Source organism: Lutra lutra, chromosome 1 (assembly GCF_902655055.1).
Source record: "Lutra lutra chromosome 1, mLutLut1.2, whole genome shotgun sequence".
NCBI classification, from domain to species: domain Eukaryota; kingdom Metazoa; phylum Chordata; class Mammalia; order Carnivora; family Mustelidae; genus Lutra; species Lutra lutra.
Genome location: NC_062278.1, coordinates 122,263,345 through 122,287,557, shown reverse-complemented (window position 1 = coordinate 122,287,557; position 24,213 = coordinate 122,263,345). Strand labels below are relative to the sequence as shown.

Below are 24,213 nucleotides of genomic sequence, written 5' to 3'. Positions count from 1 at the left end.
ACATCCATTAGCACCAGCCTTTTCTCTTGCTCCCTGACAGGTAAACTATCACTGTAAAATTTTAAAAATATAGACACTTAGGGGCGCCTAGGTGGCATAGTCCAGCGAATGTCCAACTGTTGGTTTCAGCTCAGATTGGTGATCTCAGGGTCATGAAATTGAGTCTCCTGTGGGCCTCCATGTTCCGTGCATAATTAACTTGAGATTCTCTCTCCTTCTCCCTCTGCTTCTCCTGCTCATGCTTGCTCACACGCATGCTATCTCTCCCTCGAATAAATAAATCTTCAAAAATAAGTCAATAAATAAATTTTTAAAATAAAAACTACAGACGCTGAAAGAACTAAAAACAAAAAGACGTCTATTTACATCATTCCAAACACTCTCCCAGTTTTAGGCAGTGATCATGTAGATGCTTTTATGTGGCAGGATCGGACTGTGCATGGTGTCTTTGCTCCACTTCTCTTTCCATTTTGCATCATTCATACACATTCCCACTGATGGATATCGCTCCCCAAAAAGACAAGTATATGATTATGCGATATTTGCCATATTGACATGTTTATTTAATCATCTTCGTTTGAGCAAAAACCCGTTCTTTTTTTGTTTAAATCGTGCTCTGAACATCTTTGCACCAATTAATTTTCCTTCTCCATTACGGGTAGAATATGGTGTTAAAAGCGGAATTCTTGGCAAAACATCGATGGTTTGGTTGTCCCTGTAACATTCTGCCAGTCTGAGCCCCAGAAAGGCTGAGCCAAATGGTGCTCCCAGCAAAGGAAACCTTCACTTGTTTCCTCTTAGGCCAACAGTGAGCTCTCAGTATCGTTTATGTTGCTGGTTTTCAGGCACACACATACTTTAACTTCCATTTGTTTAATCGCTTGCACTGCCATGCAATGTATTTTGATGCAGAGCTATATACTTTTTGACACCCAGACTTTGCCTATGTTTCTTTTCATGTAAACTGTGTATTCACCTTGACCACTTATCAGATGGAATCTGGACATGAGCTCAGATAGATACACCAAGCCAGGGACACCTGGGTGGTTCAGTCGGTTAAATGTCTGCTTTCGGCTCAGGTCATGATCCTGGGGTCCTGGGATCAGGTCCTGAGTTGGGCTCCCTGTTCCATGGGGAGCCTGCTTCTCCCTCTCCCACTCCCTCTGCCCTCTCCTGCTCGTGCTCTCTCTCTCTCTCTCTCCCTCTCTGACAAATAAATAAAACCTTAAAAAAAAAAAAGATATAACAAGCCAATTTTATTGTGCTTTTTACGAACTGCAGAAGTAATTTCCATCTATTGTTTAAAATTCAAGCAAAAAATGTGTCTAAAGTAGAAGGTGAAAGTTGAAGGCAAAAAGTTTCTTTCCCCTCCCTGCAACAGTATCACTCTCCAGATAGAACTGCTGAAGTCATCTTTCTATTCTTATCATTCTTATCTGTAATTCTAGATAGAACACTGTGTCTATTTCTTGATTTAGGAATTGAGATAGCATTTAGCAGATTCCCACTATGAAGGATGAGGAATTTTGCTTACACTGCCTCCCCCCACCCCTCCACCATTCCTATGTTGATTGTTAATCTTCCGTTGGACGTTGATGGCCAGATCACAAATTCATATGCCTATGGAGTCTGGGCAGGACACACAAGTACAGGAAATGGGTGGGGACAAGAAGTGTGAGGAGGTCCCCTCTGCCCACCTTTCACTCTCCCACTATTAATACCAACATAGCTAGGGAAAAGACAAAGTCACAACTGGCAACAGAGTCTTGGCCGTGTGTTGGGAGAGGACTAGGAATGGGGAGGACCATAGCAAGTGGGCAGAGACTCCCTTAGATGCAGGCGGTGGTCCCCAACATGGAAGCACTACCAAGTCTTACTTTGTGAGCAAAGCCATTCAGAAATGAAGTGTTTGTGTGTAGGCTTTTCATTTGTACATCTTTGCTCAAATTTTTGAAGAACACTACTGGCCAAACACAAAAGATCTCTGTGCTGAATATGGCCGTCTGGCTGGCCATTTCTGGCCTCTGTCATTATGGTTTTAAGTCATGGACTTGGACTTATTACTGGGTCCATCTCTTTTAGATGGCTTCTCCTCACCTCGTACCCGGTAAGATGAGGACATTAACGACCTTAGTTTTCTCTTCCTCTCTCTTCCCACCTCTACCTTACCAGTCACCATTCTTTTACTTTGGGTTTTCCAGAGCTTACAGAGTTTGCTTCCTGTTCTGTAACCATGACTAACACTTTTGAGCTTCGTCTATGATTTTAAAAACAGGACAATTTTCTGGATAGCCATATTATATTGTATAAATATTTTCTTAAAACTTCTGGTGGCCATGAGTGAACTGTTCACAATCTGTAACTGAAGAACTCATTTCCAAATGTAGGAAGCTGGTGAGAGTTTGCCATTCCATGGTTATAGTCCTGTCTCCCCAAATGAGGGACCTGAATGCAAGCTCAGGGCACCTGAGCGGGACACACCTACTGGCAGGCTTCACTCAGAATGTCTGGGCAGACAGCATGGCCAACCATTTCACCTGATGGCCAAGTAAAAAGACGTTCTTCTGAAATCCCAATATCCATACCATGAGCTTTAGTTTTCTCCATATGGATAGTAAGTATACATCCTTTAACCACCCTGACCTCTGTCCTACAGGCCACTCTTTGTCTCCACAAGCTTTCACCTCACAAATGGGGCTCTCGCTTCTGCTGAAGCCTCACCCCTCAGATGCAATGGCAGGCAGGGCCGGGAGAAAATCACTTGCCCATTCGCATCCCCTCCCCTGTTCTCAGTACAGCTCTAAATCAATTCTCTTTGTAACTTCATATGTGCATATCAGTGGCATTCTTGGAGGGAGGAGAAGTCAGCAAGTCTGTTGAGTCTGATGTCCTGAGCCAGAAGTGGCCTCCTCCTAACAATTGTAGTAGCTTCCGCAATGCTTGTCCTGTCGTTCTCCATTCTGCTGCTTTCCTGGTGAGTACTGCAGAACTCTCTAACACCCCACAGCCCACCACCAGACTCCTTGCCATGCAAATTTCTGAGCTACCTGGAATGGACAGCTAGGGAAACTTTGGGAGCCCTTCAATTTGGCCCAGATACCAAGATCACCATTCTTCAACAAAAATGGAAGACAAAGATACTTTGATCAAGAGATTACATTTTTCTTTGAATTAAATCTTATGCCCTAAGTAAATGCTCAAGAATTTAATGTTTTGATGAATGGATAAAGAAGATGTGGTATATGTACACACACACACACACACACACACACACACACACACACGCACACACACAATGGAATACTATTCAGCCATCCAAAAATGAAATCTTGGGGCACCTGGGTGGCTCAGTGGGTTAAAGCCTCTGCCTTTGGCTCAGGTCATGATCCCAGGGTCCTGGGATTGAGCCCCACATCAGGCTCTCTGCTCAGCAGGGAGCCTGCTTCCTCCTCTCTCTCTCTGCCTGCCTCTCTGCCTACTTGTGATCTCTGTCTGTCAAATAAATAAATAAAATCTTTTAAAAAAAATGAAATCTTGCCATGTGCAGTGACATGGATGTGTCATTACAATAGAGTGTATTATACTAAGCAAAATAAGTCAGCCAGGAAAACACAAATACCGTATGATTTCACTCATATGTGGAATTTAAGAAACATAACAGAGGATCATAGGGGAAGGGAGGGAAAAATAAAACAAGATGAAATCAGAGACAAACCATAAGAGACTCTTAATCATAGGATACAAACTGAGGGTTGCTGGAGGGGAGGTGGGTGGGGAGATGGGGTAACTGGGTTATGGGCATTAAGGAGGGCACTTGATGTGATGAGCACTGAGTATTATATAAGACTGATGAATCACTGACCTCTACCTCTGAAATGAATAATATACTTTATGTTAATTAATTGGATTCCAATTTAAAAAAGCAAAAGAAAATCAGTCAGCTATAAAAAAAGAAAAAGGGGCATTGAATATATATATGTCTTTGTAACTAATGCAACAAAAATATCTCTGAAAGATTACATGTTTATTTATGTGTTATAAGTGTTTATTTATAAGATGGATTAAATAAATTTGTAAAACTTCATTTGAATTAGAAGTATTTTTATATTAAAAAAAGAATTTAATGTCTTATTTCTATTGCAAATGGAATGCTACTTTCAATATATCTTCTGGCTGTGGGTCTCTGGTTTATGGGAACTGAGTTAAATGGAAGAGTAGTCCTGATCATCCTTGTCCAACAGCACTTTCTGTGATGACAGAAATGTTCAATAATCTGTGTGGCCCAACCTGGTAGTTACTAGCTCCATGTGGATAAGAAACACTTAAAATGGGATGGCATGGCTGAAGAACTGAATTTTAAATTTTATTTAATTGTAATTAATCTTAACCTAAACTGAAATAGCCACGGGTGGCTACCAGCCTTCCTACTGGAGAATACAGCTCCTGACCTTGGGTAACTCATTCTCACGGAGAAGCAAAAGACAATCAACAACAACCGATAAAACTGTAATCTGATCAAAGTAAAAATGAGTCATACATGGAAGTATTAAAGGAATCCAGAGAAGGAAAGCACAGAGTGTTACAAAGTTCATGTTTAGATCTATGACGTAGATGTATGTGCCAATATGAAAAACAAATGCCAAAAGATGTGAAGCAAAAAGGCCAAGTTGCAGACCAGTATACGTACATGGGCCCATTTGTGTGTGTATATATATATAAGCAAATGCAGATACATGCTTCTGTGTGCATTGAACATTTCTGGAAGGATACCTCAAGTGTAGACAATGGTTACCTCTGGAGAGCGAAGTATGGGTCAAGGCAAGGAACTTGTTTACGTTGTTTGAATTTTTGTTTTACAAATAGTTTAACATTTAAATCATTTTTTCTCTATAACAAAATTATTTTAGATAATTAACAAATAATATATTTTTAAAAGGCCAAAGTAGACAACTCTTTCCTGTAGTTATTACTCACAAGTGATCTTATATGATTATTGGAAATATTCCACATCCTATGACCATGGCTCTTCCGTACTCTAATAAGATGCTTTAAAAAGAAAGCATCCTTCAGGATGAATAGCCTGAAGGAGGCAGAATTGAATTTGGACCCCTATGCTGGATGAGGTGGAGAGGAGGAGAAAGGGCATTCTTGATAAAGGCACAGCCTAAGGAAGGGAAGGGGGCAGGGATGCAGGCATGTGGGTAAGCAGTGAGGGCTCTGGAAGGGCCAGACAGAGACTGAATGGGATAAGGGGAGCTAAGACCCTATAAGAAGCATAAGATCAAGTCCCTATGAACCTGACTGGCAAGAGGTCTGGAGCTTTAGACCCTACCAACCTGGTTCTTGGGGGGCACTCAACATGTACTGAGCACACATCAGGCGGCTGGCATCAGGCCACTCCCAGGGCATGATGATGAGTAAGAAACAGAGTTCCAGAAACCAGATGAGACATGAGACAGGGATGCATCAAATAGTGTAAGAAATACAAGATTTGGACCCCAAAGTACTGCCTTTATCACTTACTGACAAAACCTTAACATGTTCTGTAATCATTCTGAGCCTCCCAGTTCTTCCTCTATTTAAAAAAAAAAAAAAATGGAGAGAAGGCCACCTTACCATGAGGATGAAATGACTACAATTACACGTCTGACCCCACAGGACACCAATAAATGTTACTTCTATCACACTCTGTCCCCATTCCTAACCCCAGCTGGAGAGGAAAGATAAAATACTTTTCGTATTTCCCTTTCTCCTCAAAAGTGAAAGCAGAACAAAGCCCCGTTTTGTGGACTTCGGGCTGGGTGAGCGGGGCTAGGGCTGGCTGTGTTAGGGGGAGGAAGGCAGGAGAGCGGGACAGGGCTGGGCAGCTAGGAGCTGATTGCAGCGCTGAAGAACTCCCATGCAAGGCTCGGGGACATGAAGCAGGGGGCGGCCCAGTCAGACCTGCACTACAGGAAGGACAAAATGCAAGGACAGAAGTCAGGAAGCAGGAAACAGGTTTCCAAGCCACCGCAAACCCTGTCTTAATCTCCTCTAAATTCCTATAGTACAAGCAATTTGTTCAACTATTTCAAGCTTCTAATTATACACTGTCATATCCTACTGTTTTACATACACGCATTTTCCTCCAGAACTACACCAAGACTCCTGAGAACAGAAAGCATCGAAGTTAGCAGATACTGCCCTCGAATTTCTCACAGTGGCTGAGCACTTCCGAGTTAGAAGAGAGCTGGGAAGAAGTCAGTGTGGGAGGGATACTACTGTTGGCTAAATAGAAACTGAGGAAGTGCTCATGCTCACGTGGGTCAGGTCTTCTCCGTTCCCTTCCTCTACCCTCCACGGCTTCAACAGGGACCCTCTGAGGAGGTGGGGCCGGCCCTTCATCATGAAGCCACTTCAGTAGGCACCAAGCCCCTCGGTCTGGAGGGAAGTCCCATTTGGGCCAGACTTCTCAAGAGACACTGAAGTATCAGGTCATTTGACTTATAGCACAGCCAGGGCCTATCACTATGTTTGCTTTTTCTGGTAAGAATGAATTCCAGTGCAGAGGGGAAGAAATCTCCAGTCATGTCAATATATTTCCCCACCATCTTGCTCCTTTCCTATTTGACTCGGTGTCGGGAGAAGCGGCCTATGGGTGCTTTAGCCGCCCCTACAGGCAACAGAAAGTGGAACAGTTTCCATCAGCCCCTGACATTGGTGTGGCCCCAGCTATCACGCAAGCAGGCCCCAGAACCGGGGCCCAGCAATGCTGACCTGTGGTGGCACAGTCCGGCGTACTATTCTTCTCACCCTCATGGTGTCCTGCACTGTGGGGGTCCCCTTATGCATGTGGGCAGACAACAGAGCCCCACATCTGAGTTACATCTACTGTCTTGCTCCCCCAAGCAAACGGCTGCCCCCAGACCACCCTGCTCAGGCCTAGCAGGCCTTCTCATGCAAAGAGGCCACACAGGTGTTGGAGTGGGTTCAGGGCCATTTGGTAGACAATTCTGGGATCCCAGGTGCTCAGAACCTGGGGGATAGTGTGGCTCCAGCGGGCACAACCTTTAGGTAGATAGATCCCCTGCTGTGGGGTAAAGATACAGCCAGATGAAGGAACAGGGGTTTCTAGAATGTGGGCTCAGGTTGCCTGGGTCTAGAGGTGGTACTGATGAGATACAGATCCAAAGTTTTATGAGTTCTTAGTATAATCTCCAGTTGACAGACCTAAGAAAAAATTTTAATAAAAGGTAGGCAGATTTGGCTACATCAATAGACCCTGATTGAATAGTGGTTTTCTATAATGACATTATAGAAAATGTCATTAACAGTTACATGATATTAACTCACCTCCTAACCCCATATGGTTGACTTCCTCTCATAGATCCTAGACTCTGTCAGTTCAGGCCAGATGGCCAGAGCCAGGGAGGAATGAATTCTTCTAGAATGCTTTAAGGGCCAGGCTACCTTCAACTCAGAGTAAGGTACTCTCATCACTATTGGTGGATTTGGTAAGGGTCTGAAAGAAGTTTTTTTTTTTCTTTTTCTTTTTTTATTGCAATATAACTGACCTATGACATGTTAGGTTTGGGTATATAATAAAATGATTCTGTTTATGTATATATTGTGAGATAATCACCACACTGAATCTAACATCCATCAAAACACAGTGATAAATTTTTTTCTTGTAATAAGAACTTTTAAGATCTACTCTTTTAGCAACTTTTAAATATACAACAGCATATTGTAAACTACAGTCCCCGTGTTGTACATGACATCTCCATGACTTATTTATTTTATAACTGGAAGTTTGTACCTTTCTGCCTTTCTCCATTTTGCCCACACCCCACCCCTACCTCTGGCAACAACCAATCTGATTCCCTGCATCTATGAGTTTGGCTGTTTCTTTTTCTTTTTCTTTCTTTTAGATTCCACATATAAGAGAGATCATATAGTATTTATCTTTCTCTGTCTGATCTGAAAGTTTTTTCATTCTTTTCTGTGCTATGTCTTCTTCCCTATTTATTTCCATCAATTAAAGAGACAATAACTCCACAGGCATCTCATTGGGAGTTAATCAGTTAGGAATACGTTTTTGTAAAATTTCCTGTATGAATAACCACAGCCAAGGATCCTATCTAAAAAAGTATTTAAGTCCTAGGATTTTTTTGTCTCTTAGTTTCTAGTGATTATGTTTCCTCCACTGCTGTACCCACAACCCATGCCCACCCCAGCCAATCTTCAATGTTCTGGTTTGCCTCATGGTTTTAATATGGCAGTTGAGCACCAGACATCATACCTGCATTCGAGGCAAGAAGCATAGGAGGGGTGGAACATGAGAGCACCAGTGATTTTTTTTTTTTTTTTTAATCAGAAAAGTAAGAGCTTTCCTGGAAACCAGCCAGAATGTGTTACTGAGCCACCTCTAGCTGGACGGGAAGACTCTACAATGGCTTCTAGAGGAGAACAGGTCAAAGGCAAAGGGAAGTGGTAACGGGTTATGCGTTGGCTGTCCAAAGGGTCTGCCATAAAGTGGAAAAGCCCTGATGGATGTGAGGTACTGAGACTGAACATCTCAGTTTGGGGCTTCTCAGAACAAGACATGAGCCACAAGGGTGACCTGTGGTCCCACCTTAATGTCTCCCAAGTCTTCTTGATAGAAAGAGGGGCTTTACTGGAGGAAAAGGTTCATTAAGTCCTTAGCCTATAAATATAGGTAAAATAAGGAAATGAGGGCAGGGCAGCAACCATTTTATCTCTTTTAGGAATAAAAACAAAAAGCATAAATTTGAACCCACTTCCGATTACTGGCTTCAGAAGGCAGCAAGGAGCAAACCTTTCTAACTTTCTCACATCCTGGTAGCCACTGCATTTCTCTGCAGTGATGGGCAGGTCCTTCTGCCCTGTTCAGAAGAAGGTGGGACACCCCAGAACCCACCACACCAGGCGTTAGCACTTGGGCTGGTGGTGGCAACTTTACAGAAGGGAGTAGACGGAGCCCCTGCGGCCGCCACAAAGAAGAGAGGGCTATGCCCGCTGCAGTGGCCACCAGCCTGGGCCTAAGCAGCCAATCATTCAAAAGAGATTCTACACGAGCCCAGTTAATGAAGAGCTGAGAGCCTGAGGTGGCTGTGACAGAAAACCAGAGCTGGTTTGGTGCAGAATGAGCATCTGAACAGGACAGCACCTGGAGGGATGGGTCTGCTGCAGGCAGGGTCAAGTGCTGCAGCAGTGAAGGGTACCAGGCACCGGAGGCAGAGAACTGCTGGCTACAGTCAGTGGGTAACCCTGTTCGGAGCTCAGTCTTTTATAACAGCAACTCCCGCTCAAAGCCCTCCAGGTGAACACCACCTTACTTCTCTCTTCTCTGAGGGCATCAGATCAGGAACACTCCCTGTTCAACCGCATCTCTGGTAGCAAAACAACCAGCGTCCTCATTCTGGAATCTTCTGAGATGGCTCTTCCCTAATGCAAAACATCCTTCTGTGCCCTTTGCTATGGTGATCACACACACTTGTGGCATGCTTGTTTAAGAGCACTTTCGAGGACAGCCTCTCCCTCTGTATTTCCATTTGTAAGCTCTTGGATGGAGCCAGACATGCCATCTAAGATCTCTCTGGAACTGTCTTCTGCCATGCTGCCCAGGTGTTGTTCTGCATCAATTTGGGCAGGCTGGAAAGGTTAAGGGAGCTCTGCAGGCTGACTTTCAAGGAAGGCATTCATTTCAACATATAATCCACATGCAACATAGAAAGTCAACTTTCATCAATATAAGCAAAGTAAAATTCCTGGAGAATGCCATACTTTCAGAACACTGCAGTCAACACTGTGAATGCATTCAGTCCACTGGGTTGTTATTTATGTTATGTGAATTTTACCTCAAAAACTACAATGTTGGGCGCCTGGGTGGCTCTGTGGGTTAAAGCCTCTGCCTTCGGCTCAGGTCATGATTCCAGGGTCCTGGGATCGAGTCTCACATCGGGCTCTCTGCTCAGCAGGGAGCCTGCTTCCTCCTCCTCCTCTCTCTCTCTCTCTCTCTGCCTGCCTCTCTGCCTACTTGTGATCTCTGTCAAATAAATAAATAAAATCTTAAAAAAAAAAAACTACAATGTTACTATACTTTTTAACTTTGGGAAGTGGTTTTACCATTTTCTTCCTCACCTCACTTTCTTTTCACATTCCCAGAGGCCAGAAATACAGAAACCATGAGTTGTGTCTTCTCAGAGAAGTAAACCCAGGTCCATGGAAGGTGTGAAGCCACTGGGAGGGTGGCCAAGCTACAGAGAGCTCAGTGTGCTGATGCCTGGGCCAACGCTCATTCTACAAGATTCCAGAGCAAATACTCAAGGGCATGGTCCCTTTGTGACCTCCAAAGGCAGCAAAGGAAGCAGAAGCAGCACCATGCTACAGAGGAAGTTAAGTCCTCTCTTCCTCCCTGTGTCTGCCAAATTTGAGATGGAGTTCATCTCCCCAAGACAGTAGGGCAGGAGGGAAGGTACTGGAGATGAGATCAGTTTTGCTAAGCCATTTTTTCAAGTTCATTTTTTATATTCTATCTTTTAAGTATAAAGTCAGTGTTGTATAACACCTTCACAGAGTGGTCCGGCCACCGTCGCCATCTCATTCCAGAACATCTCCATCATCCCCAGTGGGAACCCTCCAGCCATTAGTGGTCAGGCCCCATGCCTCCTCCCTGGCCCCGCAACCACAAATCTACGATAGCTTTGCCTGCTCCGGACATCTCATACCCATGGAGGCATTCAGTGTGTGACCTTATGGGCTGGCTTCTCTCCCTCAGCAGTCTTCTCGATGTGCATCCAAACCACAGCCTGTATCACTAGGCCACTCCTTCCCATGGTGTAAGCCATTTCTAAGTCCTCAGGGATTTTTTTTTGCTGCTTCTTTCCTGCCAGCTGCAGGAATGTGGGACCATAGTCAGGGCAAAAGAAAGGAGCCCTCATTCTGGCAGGGCCCAGAAAGAGGACAGAGACCCCTCAGCAGCGTTACCAACATTCCCCACCATCTTCTTCTGGGGGAAGGTGTGACAAGGACTGTTACGTCAGCCCCGCTGGCCAACAGCCCTCACTACAGGACCACGTGGAGCACGAACCACAGTGCAGCCCTGCACTATCCCGATGGTGAGGGCCATCCCATACAAGGCTAAACGGGGTGCTTCAACAAAGGCAAGGCCCAGCGCCATCTTGGATGAGGGGTGTGCTTGAGCCCTTGCTTCTGTACTCGTGCAGGGGCCTGCTCTTCAACTGTAGATTCATAACACCACCTAGCCTCTACAGTGTTTCCTGGGGTAGGTCCCCCATATATACCCCTGGACAAATAATACTCGCAAATGTCCTTGACGTCCAAGAGCCTCTCCACGTCAAGCTGACGATGTGACTTCCCGGGAGCCTGAACAGCAGCTTGCGACAAGCCTCTCCACGTGGGCCTAACCTCAGTATTCTTACAGCTGTTCTTCCATGTCCCTGTCTTCCTCTCCTCCTTTCTAGCATGAGGTAGACAAGGGATTACCAGGCCCAATTTGCAGAGGAAGAAATGGAGGCCGGGTAAGAGCAAGAGACCAGTATTCGTTAGCGAAAGTGACTGAATGGACAAGGGGTCCCACCTCCCACTGCACTACTCTGGATATGCCAAGGGAGATACACGAGAGGGCTAGTTAATGACACGCTCCTTGGAGGGAGGAAGTGAAAGAAAAATGACAGTGTGTTCTCAGCTGTCCAGATTGGAGGGCACATATGTCGACCCAAGCTGCCACCAGACCGTGTCATCTTCTACAATTAGACAGCACTTACCCAGAACATGACCTATGTTAACAGCCCCGTTCCACCCCCAAGTTCTCCAACACTGACCAAAGTCACCATAAACCAAACAAGTCAGGGAAACTGATAGTCCCTCTATGTGTAGGTCCGAAGAAAACCAGGCTTCCACAAGATCCAGCCTGCCAGGGAAAGGGGTGCCAAAATAGGGATGACCCTGCCCCATCTCCTCTCCAGCCTCCCCTCCGGCCATGCTTCTTACCCTCCCTTCGAACTTGGCGGTGGCTCCTTCTCTGATGCAGAGATTCCGAGGGGGCACAATGAAAGCAGGGGCCTCGGTCAGGGGCACGGAACCGGCTCTCGAGTGATCCACACTGATGGAAGCTTTAGAAACCTGTGTTGAGGCAGCCAGCTTCACATCCCCCATGGTCTGCGAACAGGAAGGAAGACCAGGTCAGACGAGACAAAGTGCCGCCCTCATCCCTGCGCATGGCCAGCATTCCCAGTGCATTTGGGAAGCTCCTCCTTCCCCAACTTTCCAACAAATCCCTTCTCTGCTAATGAGAGCCAGAGTCTTATAGGGAGGTCAAGGCTGGGAACAGAGGCAGAGATGAGAGAAGCCGGGTGGTCAGATCCCAGGCAGTCAGTGGACACCCACAGCCACCACTTGGAGGCTGGACCAGCTCAAGACTGGGGACCACGTCTTACTCACAGTGGAACAGTGGTGTCAGGGGCATGCAATTAGCTTGTTTTGTAATAGGGTACGCCTCTGTCCGACAAACCCAGATTTCTCTTTGGCTGGTAAGGTATTAGCCATGCAAGCAAAATCTTTTCCAAGTGATAAGACTCACAGGTTCACAGCAGTAGATAACAATATAAGCAAAACTTCTGTAGCACTTCCTATTCCCCAGGAACTATTCTAAGCACGTGTAAACAACAGCTCATTTGCTTCTCATATAAACACTAGGAGACAGTTAATCTCATCATCCCCATTTTATGGATCAGAAACGGAAGCACAGCAAGATTAAGAAATTTGCTCAAGGTCACGGCATTTAGTAGGAGCCAGAATTGGCACTTGAACCCAGGCGTCCAGCGCCAGAGCTCCTATTCCTAATCAGGGGCCCTCCTGCCCCCTGTAAACAGTCAGAGCTGGCCAGTGGCAAGGGGCTGTGAGGGCAGAGGAGCCAGCAAGGGAGCCTGCACATTTACATGTAAAACTGAGGTTTTCTGCAGGTCAAAACATACCATCAACAGCACTGAAAGATGGATGGGATAAAGTGTTTGCAGCAAAAACAAAGGATGGGAATACTTCACAACTAAGAAGGAAACAGCCCCGCAGTTCACCGAAGACTGACTGACAAAGGGACATGGCCTGGCCTTGGTGAGAATCCAAGAATACAAAGTCAGAACAATCCATTATCATTTCTAAAAAACTGACCACACCGACATTTAAAAAGATAACATAAAATGTCAATAAGACTGTGGTAAGGTGGCATGCGTGCCTGGAGGGATGGGTGCATATCAGTTGGTGTGATCTCTCTGGAAAGCAATTTGGCAAAAAGATTCTGGGAAAAAAATCCATCTCTCCTCCGAGAAATCCTACATTTAGCAATTTTTTTTTTTTTTTTTAATTTGAGGAAGAGAAAGAGAATGAGCAGGGGGATCAGTGGAGGGAGAAGGAGAAGCAGGCTCCCTGCTGAGCATGGAGCCTGATGTGGGACTCGATCCCAGGACCCTGGGATTATGACCTGAGCCAAAGGCAGACACAACTGACTGAGCCACCCAGGCGCCCCTAGCAATGTATTATTAGGGAAGAAATCAGAGATGCAGCACAAAATTTATATCTAAGGAGGCTAATCACATTATTTATAGCAGAAGAAATAGAAAAATAATCCTAGGAAGTAGAAACACAAAGAAAGGCCCAGCCAAGTGTCTAATAGTAAGAACTGGTGGAACACAGTGGAGCTATCCAAGTGTATGTTTACAAGGAGAATAATGATAGGAATTGATATAGAAATTTTTAATTCAAAAAAAATTTTATTATGGAAAATTTCAAACATACAGAAAAACAGAAAGAATGATAAAACGAGCACCTTAAGTATCCATTGCCCAACTCCAACAATTACCATCTTGTCATATTTCGATCACTGTGTTTGTGTATGTTTGCACAATCATTTTAAAGTCATCATGATATTTTATTTTATTTATTTTTTTTTTTTAAGATTTTATTTATTTATTTGACAGAGAGAGATCACAAGTAGGCAGAAAGACAGGCGGAGAGAGAGGAAGGGAAGCAGGCTCCCTGATGAGCAGAGAGCCCGATGCGGGGCTCGATCCCAGGACCCTGAGATCATGACCTGAGCCGAAGGCAGCGGCTTAACCCACTGAGCCACCCAGGCGCCCCCATCATGATATTTTAATGGAAAAAAATCAGGACACACTCATTCACTCAATTAAAACAGATTTCTTGAACACTGATCATATGGAAGCTAGGTGTTGGAGATACAGCAGTGAATAATCATATGTGTGTGGCAAGTGTGGTAGCCTGGTAGTAGGGAAGGAATGGGGTTCTCAAATCCTGCAGAACCCCCAGGACCATACCCTCGAGGTAACTCTGCTCCCTTTGGCCTCCTCCAGTGCCACAGAGACACTCAGCACGGGGTGGGCTCAGAGTGAGGGCAGGAAACATGAGGCTCAGACCCTGCCACAGATCCAGCCATGAGCCGCAAGGTACTTCCAGTCTCTTGGCCTCAGTTTCCTTTTCTGTAAAATGGGGGTGATAACCTCAGCCTCAGAAGGCTGCAGGGAGGATCTGAGTGAGAGCCCATACAAAACACACAACACAGCGTGAAAGGGGTTCAATCAGTAGTAGCCGATCAACATTGTCATCATTCCATTCCCAAAGAGAAGCCGGTCTCCCCACCCTGTAGGACACAGGTCCTCTTCACGGAGGACAGCAAGGAGCCCAGTTCAACCCCATCACCTTCAGGGCAAGGGGATCTGAGTGGGATTACTGTGACCAGCAGTGAGAAGCAGATGGCCGAACTCCATGAGGAGGCACGGGAGGCAGGCCTGAGGCCCACAGCAGCCTCCCTCAGCACCGTAGCGTCTGTTCTAGCAGCACAACTGACTGAGGGCAGTCCCCACAGTCCTGCAAGGCATTTCTGACTACGCTTCTCTCACAAATGACAACACCAAAGTTCAGAGATAACCTGTCCAAGGTCACAGAGCTAAGAAGTAGAAACCAAAACCAAGTCTGACCCCTGTCCTACTCTGTAGGCCTCCTAGAGCACCCCTATGACCCAGACGAGGCATTTCCTACTGTCCCCAGTCAAGGGAGATAAAACAGGCGGAGGCTTGGGAGTCTCACAGAGGATGGGGGACAGGCAATGGGTCTCCGCTTCTGCTCTTAGACTTGGGTTTGAAAGACACAAGACTCTTCCCCCTCTGCTTTCTGGGGAGCCGAAAACTAGAAGTAGGTATGCAGGACCCTCTCTGCATACCACCCCGATCCAAGATCATCTAAGGTCTGTCTAAATCTCCCAAATGTCCTGGATGCATCAAAGGGAAAGTACTTGGCTTCAAGAACACAAAAAACAGAAGTCATCTACCCTCAGGGGAGGTCTGGCTTCACGGGTAGAAAAGGAACAGGCAAGTCAATCCAGTCAGGAGACATCCAGTCCCCCACAAGGTGGTTTCGGAGGTAGTAAGTTAACTATCAGGCGAGCAGGACCAGAGCCCAGGGCCCAGGCTGGCCAGAGACACCAAACAGCTTCGCTCAGCCTATCGCCCCACCCACTGCCATCAACAGCATAAACAGAATCCATCCACACTGGCAAGTAACGGTTACTGACATAACTGAGATATTTGTCAAAAAATAATAATAAATTAGGGGTGCCTGACTGGCTCAGTAAGTGGAGCGTGTGACTCTTGATCTTGGGGTTACGAGTTCAAACCCCCATATTGGGTGTAGAGATTACTAAAAAATAAAATCTGTGAAATAATAATAGTAACAATAAATCAAACCAAACCATCCTTATTCCCTTCTAATCTCTTATCCAGCCTGATGACCACATTCCAGTCAAGAACACCAGAGGGACTGGGTATCTTTCGCCGTAATTTCTCTACTGGCAGAGCCGGGCTCAGTGGCTGGAAACACACCCAGCTTGGCGGTTCATTCAATCAATACCAGTTAAATGCAGATCAAAGGACGGAGAATTAAAAGGAGAAAAAAATGGAAGACGGAGGTCCAAGAGAGCTGGAGGCAGCCCCCTATACACAATGCTAGGGCCAAAGCTCACCTCCAAATAAGGTTTTCGCAAGTAACATAATTTGTTAATCATCCAAAGCAGCCCTAAGTTAACTTGACCTTAATTTGATCAAAAGCATTTTAAATTGTTTCTTGAACCCAGAAAAGAACATTTTCAACCATGGCCAAAAGACGGTGAACTCTGAGGCAAAAAGACTCAAAAGAAATGTTAAAAATTAGGGATGGCAGAACAAGTTTAGAGAAACCAGCTGTACTCTTCCCTACCCAAAGTGCACACATTTAAAATGATCGTAGTCTTTAAGCACCTGACCCTGCAAGCAAGGCATCCTGGAAATCACACGCCTTCCCTCTAGGGCTGGGCTCCCAGCAGGCTCTGCACTGGCAGCCAGCCATGAACCCACCTCCCACCTCCCCTCAGGCCTCGGATGCAGCAAACCACCCACACGCAACGGCCCCAGGCAATGACAGCTCTGCTCTCCCACCTTCATCTTCTCTCTGTGCTGCGCTCAGATCCTGACCCATTCCCTGACAGTGCCTACTGCCCGAGTGAGCAGCTCCTTGGCCACGGGCTGTGCCAGGTGGCCTTGCTGTGACCCACAGGGACAAACTGTGGGGCAGAACCATAAGCCCAAGAACCGATGTGCCTTACCGTGGCCTCTTCCCCGGGCAGCTCTCCCATGAGTCGGGACACACGGGCAGCCACGCTTTACCACTGGACTGCAGAGAATCCTGTCCAACGTCCGTCCATCAGAGGAGGAAGACCACGAAGGAGAGCCAGGGACGCGGTGGAGCCCAGGGCTAGACTGCAAAGTTAAGGGGCGTCTGCCTGACTCTGCTCGCAGATGTTGCAACTTGCCTTCTGCCGGGCAGCCAATTTCACTCAGTCAGGGAGCTCTGTTGTTCTAATCCGCCCAGCTGGGGTGACCTTTGAAACCCCTGGCTGCCAGCTGTAGAGGCTCTCCATGGAGTCCCGCTGAGACCAGGAGTGGAAGCTCACAGGTTTTTCCTCGTTTGGGGCTGCCGAGGCCAATCTCAGTGCGGAGCAAAGGGAGGACGCTGTCAAGCAGAGAGCTGAACCCCTGGAGGGGCTGGGCACACCCCCAGCTCCACATCTGGTCTGGAACGTCACTCACCCCTTGGCACATCTGGCATGGGATTACCACACAGGGCTCATGGGATATGTGCCTCTTGAGACCCTGCCCTTTTTTCCTTCAGCTAAAGAAGCCCAGTTTATGATCCCTGCAGTGGGAGGGAAGCCCAGAGAACAGAGGATGGGGAACTCCCGTGCTGCAATTGTCTTAAGGAATCTGGGCTGCGATCTGAACCAGGCTCCAAGCATTCATGTTGCGCACAGGACCCAGCAGGGCTCCTTCTGACCCCAGGGGAGCTTCAGGAAGGGCCCTTGGTGCATACCTCTAAAGTATGGTAGCACGGTGATGCCCAGCCCAGTCCTTCTCCTCCGGGGGAGAAAAGGATTTCTGTAGTTCCAAAGGGATCTCTCTTGCTGTGGCAACTCACACCACGGGACAAACTGTACATGTCTGAATCAGGAATGACTTGGCTTTAAGCTTTTCCACGGGGTTCTGTCTGATCGTTGAGAAACTGGTATTCATTCTTCTAAGACCCGGGGGACCCTTTACTCTCTAGCTTAGGAGTTCTCAAATTTCTGGTCGCAGAGCCCCTTTATGCTCCTCTAAATTAGTGAGGATATCAAAGAGTTTTTGTTTATGAGTTATTGCTAACAATATTTACTGTATTCAAAATTAAACCTGATAATTAATTCAAAAACATCAATAATAAGCCATTGTATGTTAACATAAATAACACTTTTAAAAGAAAAAATGTATTTTCCAAAACAAAAAAGAAAGCTTAGTAAGAATTGTACACTTTTGTAAATTTCTTTAATGTCTGACTAATAGAAGACAGCTAGATTTTCATATCTGCTTCCACATTCAGTCTACTGTGGTATCACTGCATTTGCAGCTGCTGGGAAACTCCACTGGAGAAAGAAAGAGATTGAAAAAGGTGAATGTCATCTTATTACAAAGATGATTTGGACCTCTGGGCCCTTAGAAGAGTCTCAGAGACCCCAAGGATCCCCTGGGGACACACTTTGAGAACTGTTGCTTTAACCCATCCCCTTTCATCCCTTCACCATCTGCGGTCATGTCTGTCCTCCTAACAATCCACAACTAGAAAGCGAAAAGTGGTTTTATAAGAGTAATGGAGTGTGGCTTTGAGGAATGGGTGAGAAAGAGGGTGAATCGCTATCTAATTTGGTTCTATCTTTTCTTCCAAAGAGAATGGTTAAACAAACGTGTACCTGAGAGATACGAAGCTGAAACAGATACTGATGAAGAGAACGACTTTAAGTCAATTAAGTCCTTGACCAAGACAGAATATAAACCCAGACCTCTGGAAGACATGGTAGATACTTGAAAATCTTATGGCTAAGAAAGGAAGAAATAAATCAAAAAAACAACTCTGTTCACCACTGAGGAATGGAGTTAAATTCGGATCTAAGTCTTCTTGGATGGAGATCTCTGGTGGCAGAACGGGACTGGAGAGTCCTTCTGAGTTGGATAGAACTAAGGACAACCATGTGGTCAAAAACAAGGGAGGCATGTCTATCAAACCTGTGGGTTACACCAAGCAAGTAGGAACAGCTAACATGCTAAACACAGCTAGCGTGTTAAAATACAGTGCTGAAAGATCAGCAAAATGGACCAGAGCTTGAGAGGAAACTTAAAAGAACAATTTTTAAGTTGAATACTTGGGCTCAGGGGTGCCTGGGTGGCTCAGTCAGTTAAGCACTGGGCTCTTGGTTCCAGCTCAGGTCAGGATCTCAGGGTTGTGAGATGGAGCCTTGCATCAGGCTCTGCACTCCGCTCTGAGCCAGCTTGAGACCCTCTCCCTCTGCCCCTCCCTCCCCGCCCTCTCTCTCTCTCTCAAATAAATAAATAAATCTAAAACAAAACAAAACAACACAACTACCCAAGTCCAAAACGGCTGATTGGAAATGCTGCACACAGACCTCTGGTCCCACAGAGATTAGGCTAGTCCCATGTTAGCACACACCAAATCCCCTATCCTTCTTTGTCCCACAGCTCACAGTTGAAAGTCACGGAGTTGTGTGTTTCTATGATTAACATCCGTCTTCCCCGCTGGAACACAAACTCCCGCGTGTTTCACTAACTGCTGTGTCCCCAGTGCCGACAATACTAATGAACACATGATAAGTTCTCAAAAAATACTTGTGGGGATACATGAATGAATAGAAAGTTGGGCTAAAAAGGTATTGGAAAAAAAAATCTCTTCCAAATGAGGACACCACTTAACTTTATCATATCGGGAATCCCGAGAACATTAGAGAGAGGATGTAAGGCAAGAAGCAGGTGAACAGGTCCCGCCGATAAAAAAAAATCCACCCCTCTGCAGCCTATAGGAATTTGGCTCCAGACACATGGGTGTCAGTCTGGCTTTAAACCAGAATAAAAATAGGGGCACCTGGGTGGCTCAGTCATTAAGCATCTGCCTTCAGCTCAGGTCATGATCCCAGGGTCCTGGGATCGAGCCCACATTGGGCTCCCTGCTCAGTGGGAAGCCTCCTTCTCCCTCTCCCACTCCCCCTGCTTGTGTTCCCTCTCTCGCTGTATCTCTCTCTGTCAAATAATAAATAAAATCTTTAAAAAAAAAAAGAATAAAATGAACTTTTAAAAAAAATAAATAAAAATAAAAGTAAAAATAAACCAGGCATGTGATTCATGCATCCTTTGAATGCTGCTTCTCAGTCTTCCAGTGTATGGAATGGGCGTGATGATGTTTCAGTCTTGGTGCCCTGGAGGGACTGAGTTTCCTGCTGGCATTTCCAGGTGACACGGGTCCAGGTCCCTGGCTTCCCAAGTGAAAGCACTCGAAGACAGCCCCCTCTGTCCCCTCCAGCTGATTTCTGCCCTGAGCCCCAAGGCAGGTGGCTGTCCCCTGGGCTTCCTGGGCCTTTCCTCTAGAAAAGCACATTAAAGGAGGGGCTGGGTTTTCTGCAGGCAGATGAGCTGCCCACGTCAGCCCCGCCACATCAGCAGAACAGCAGACCACGGGCAGGAGGAGGATGCCGGCTCAGCAATCCTACTCCAAGTGCCCACAGCTTTGGCAAAAAGTTATTTTTAAATTTTCTTAAAAGAGGACACTGACATATATGCGCGCGCGCGCACACACACACACACACACAGATCAAATCAAATCAACACACCCAACCGCACACACAGTGTGAATGAGAGAGGCCTGGTCTCCTGGAGCTGCTCTCTTCCTGTTGGGATTCTTGCTTAATTTGGGATTTAATGAGTACAGGCTGAGAGAAGCTTTTTGCAATAAAAGTCACATGCAAGAAAAAAAATCAAAGCCAGAACCAGAAACCCTGATTATAACTAAATTAGCAAAAAGCACATTTCCATCACAATTAGTAATAATCCTAATGTTCATTCATTTTGTTACTAGGAATTATTGCTACAGAAGTAAATCTGGGATCCCCAGTCTGCTAATCCAACCATCCCCTTCTCAAATACCATGGCTCCTCTCTCCATTCTGTTAAGTCACACCAACTGAGCCGAGTTTTTTAAACCCCAGGAGTGATACTCCTGTAGGGGTGGCCCCCACCACCTTCAGTCTGTGGGGGCGCCGAAAATCGCCTCGGGGAACAGAAACCATGCTCAGGGTTCCCATCCCCAGGATGCCTCACAGAGAGGAACAGAGTCCTCAACAGTCAGATGTTACATTCTCCCCCACGAAACTGTGTGGCCTGAGCCACATAAAAACCTCTGAAAGTCTTAGTTTACGTAGGTGTAAAACGGGGCTCCTGCTAATACCCCACTACCTACGAGGCTGCCACGAGGGTTGGCAATGTGTATGAAAGGCAGCCCAGCCCATTCTCTGGCAAGAGTAAGTACTCAATCCGCAGCAGCTGCTGTGGTTAACATCACTGTTGTTTTAAGATCTCTCTCAGAAATTCAGAGGATAGAGGCAGCCTTGGCCCCAGTGGGGGCCACCGGAGGGTAAATGGCATCAGAGAGATAGTCAGCAACCCTGGTACTCACTGTGGCTGCGTCCTGGCCAGCCATGCTATCCTAAGAAAGTCACTGCCCTTCTCTCTCTACGGTCCTCTTTCTGTGTGGCCTGATGGGTCTCTCTGGACACTTCCTGCCCGGGGACACCTGTGTCTCTAGCCTCCATAGGACACCTGGGCAGGTGGGAAAGATTCAGCAGAGGGATCCAAGCCTAGAGCAGGAACACGATGCAGGACACCAGGGGAGGAGGAAAGAAACTTCTGCTCCCAGCCCACCATGCAGGGCTTCATAGGCTGGGCGGGAATCAGACAGGCACACCTGTCGCCAAGGCACACCTGCAAGACGCCAGCACCTGCCATGAGGACAGAGACAGAACTAATGCTAAGCATGGGCACTAAGTGATCATTCCAGCTTTGCAGCCTCTGGCCGACTCCCAAGCTGAGCCTTTGATTCCATGAAGTCTGTCCAGAGAGAAATTGGGGCTGAAAACACTGAGAGGAATCCCCAGGGAAAAAAAGGAGGAAAAAGAGGGAACCAATAATAGCTACTATTTAGTGAGTATGCACTAGGCGTCAGCAGTATTCCTGGCGTACTTAAGGTGACTTAGCCCACTGAATGCCTTAGAAGGGCAAATATTAACAGCAAAATTAATGGGCAGAGTGTGGGGGAGTATCATTCATAAAGTAAATGGAACATATTCCTTTTCTTTCTACTACTTTATTCTTCCCCCGCCCCCCACCTCAGTCCAGCCGACATTTAGCAACTTCATGACATAGGGAAGAGGGAAGATCTAGAAAGGAGAGGGACAAGGAGTAAAGGAAAGGTCACCACTCTGTACTATGAGTCTGCCTGTGCCTCCTCTCCTGCTCTTCAGAGAAGCCTAGGAAAGCTCTGGAAAAGAAGGCCCAGGAAGGAAGTGAGCCTCATGACACTGCTGACCACTCCCAGCCCCAGAAGGGGCTCTGAACAGCTTCTCTAGTCCCAGACTGGCATGTCCCATCCCTTCTTTCTGCATCTGCCTAAAGCACATGCCACCCACTCTGCTTTCTGCAGGGAGCTGGAGTGTGGCAATGAGCTAAAGGGACAGGCCTAAGGACTTAGGTTCTAAGAACACTGATGCACATGAAGGATGAACAGAGCTCGCCCAGGCCTGGCTGCTGAACATGGCCCCTGCACTCTGCACACAGTTTCGGGGAGATGGCAGCATCCCCTGGATCATTTCCCCTGGGAGAACAGCTCTGTGGTTGGATCAACTTCAGGCTGAGTGGAGGAGAGACTGATGTAAGGAGACAGAATGAGGAGGACCCCTTTGTGGGAGTCCTGCCTTTCCATGCTCAAGCCTCAGGCACCGGGCTGGTATGGGGTCTTCCAAGGAGCGGGGCAGCAGGAAGGCCCGCCGACAGGTAGGGCTGTGGAGATGCGGAGCGCTGATGAGAACCAAGGCAGAGTCTGAAGACTCTCTCCAGCCTTGAGCTGTCCACAGCCCCTGCAGGACCTCCTGGGGCCCGGGGCAAGGCCGTCGTCCATCTGCCTCTGGCATGTGCGTGCTTGGCTCAGACTTCCCTGACTGAGAGGCCTGGGGACGCTACTCTTGCAAATCCTCTCCCTTGTGACACAGCACAGGAAAATGAGGCACGGGCCAACGTGATGTGTCAGTTCCCATGGGCCCCAATGTGAAATCCAAGTTTGCAGCTGGTTTCTAATTACTCCCACCAACACAATCTGTCTCCTCTGGCTGAAGCCAAAGGCCTGGCAAACTGTTACAGATTTCTAGGGTTCCTTCCACCCTTGACTAGCACCGAGACAAGAGGGCAGGTTCGAGAGAGGCAAAACGAGGAGGGAGCCAAGGCTGGGTGTCTCCAACACGCTGGAGGCGGGAGGGTGCTAAAGCCAGCTGGGTTTTCCCTGTGAAGATTTCAGGCTGGCCGATGCGGCTAGAGAGAAAGGACCAATTCCTTCTCTGGGGTCAGGCCCAGTACTGTATCAAAAACACAGCTGGGGTAATTGCCAGTCCCAGGATGAGAGTAACAACAAATTGGCAATTTAAGAGCAAGCTAGGGGGTGACAGCCAGCCAATGGACGTCGGCGAGGGGGCCCATCGCAGGCTCTGTAGTCAGACCAAAATGGCTGCACTTGAACCTGCCTCTGGTACTTAGTAGCTGAATGACCTTGGGTGATTTACTTAAGCTCTCTAAACCTCAATTTCCCTGTCTGTACATCTGTTTTGTGGGGCTCTGTGGGGATTAGAAGCCACTTCTAATATCTAACCCAGACTAAATACTTGGAATACCCAATATATGGTAACTGTAACACACAAAGAAACTTCTAACGATGCCAGGCACACAATCCCTCCCTCGGTAATGATTATTAAATAGTCGACCATTCTTTATCAATTGGTAGTCAATTATTATGAAGAATAAGAGGTATCACATTTCACTTCGATGTTCTAATTCAGTTAGATATTGCTGTAAGTACTGCCCTGCTGCAAACAGCGGATTACTAATTCACATTTCCGAGTGTTGAGTTGTGTGTTTCAGTTACTTGTAGACAATTGCATTGCTCTCACCCTCCCAAATTCTGGATCGCCGAACGTGAGGGCTGGAAGGGGACCTAAATCATCTAGTCCAACCCCCTTTCCTCTTATTTTACAGATGAAGAAACTGGGGCCACACAGGTATCCGCACAGACGGGTGCGGGGATCTCCGAGGTTTGTGTGGCCCGGCCCAGGGTCTTCGGGGCAGGTGAGCCCCGCAGTAGAGAGATGTGCCAGAAGTAGGGAGATGATCATGCATGCCTAAAAGCAATGAAATGCATCTGAAAAAGGGCCGTTTTTGAGTTACAAAGGATGGTTTGAGTTAAGAGAAGTTTAGAGAGTTACAGTCTTTAAATTGATGGAGACTCAGTTGCGGGGGCGTGTAGAGGACGGCAATGCGCTTTGCTGATGCTGCCAAAAGGGTTTTTGTTGAGAATTAACATTAAGCTACTGACGACTTACAAAATGCTTTTCCAATCCCGACCCACCTCCACTTCGCCACATGCTGAGGTATGTTCTAACCCCATTTACTGCTGGGACTAAGACCAAGTGACGTGTCTGAGGTCAAATAGCTAATAAAACAGGAGTAGAATCCAA

General features: G+C 46.7%; 1 protein-coding gene across 4 annotated transcripts in view; it reads right to left on the bottom strand.

Annotated features, from left to right (window-relative positions):
* Positions 1–24,213, bottom strand: part of MYLK (myosin light chain kinase) — a 202,616-nt gene that overhangs the window by 162,810 nt on the left and 15,593 nt on the right. For 2 of the 4 annotated variants that reach the window (XM_047735185.1, XM_047735196.1), the window contains exons 1-2: positions 16,673–16,877; positions 12,016–12,183 (exon numbers count right to left, since the gene is read on the bottom strand). In XM_047735185.1, coding sequence (XP_047591141.1) covers positions 12,016–12,183; positions 16,673–16,702 — 198 coding nt within the window. In that variant the 5' untranslated portion in view covers positions 16,703–16,877. Of the gene's footprint in view, positions 1–12,015; positions 12,184–16,672; positions 16,878–24,213 lie in introns of those variants that run through there. The other 2 variants (XM_047735210.1, XM_047735204.1) reach the window with 2 other exon arrangements.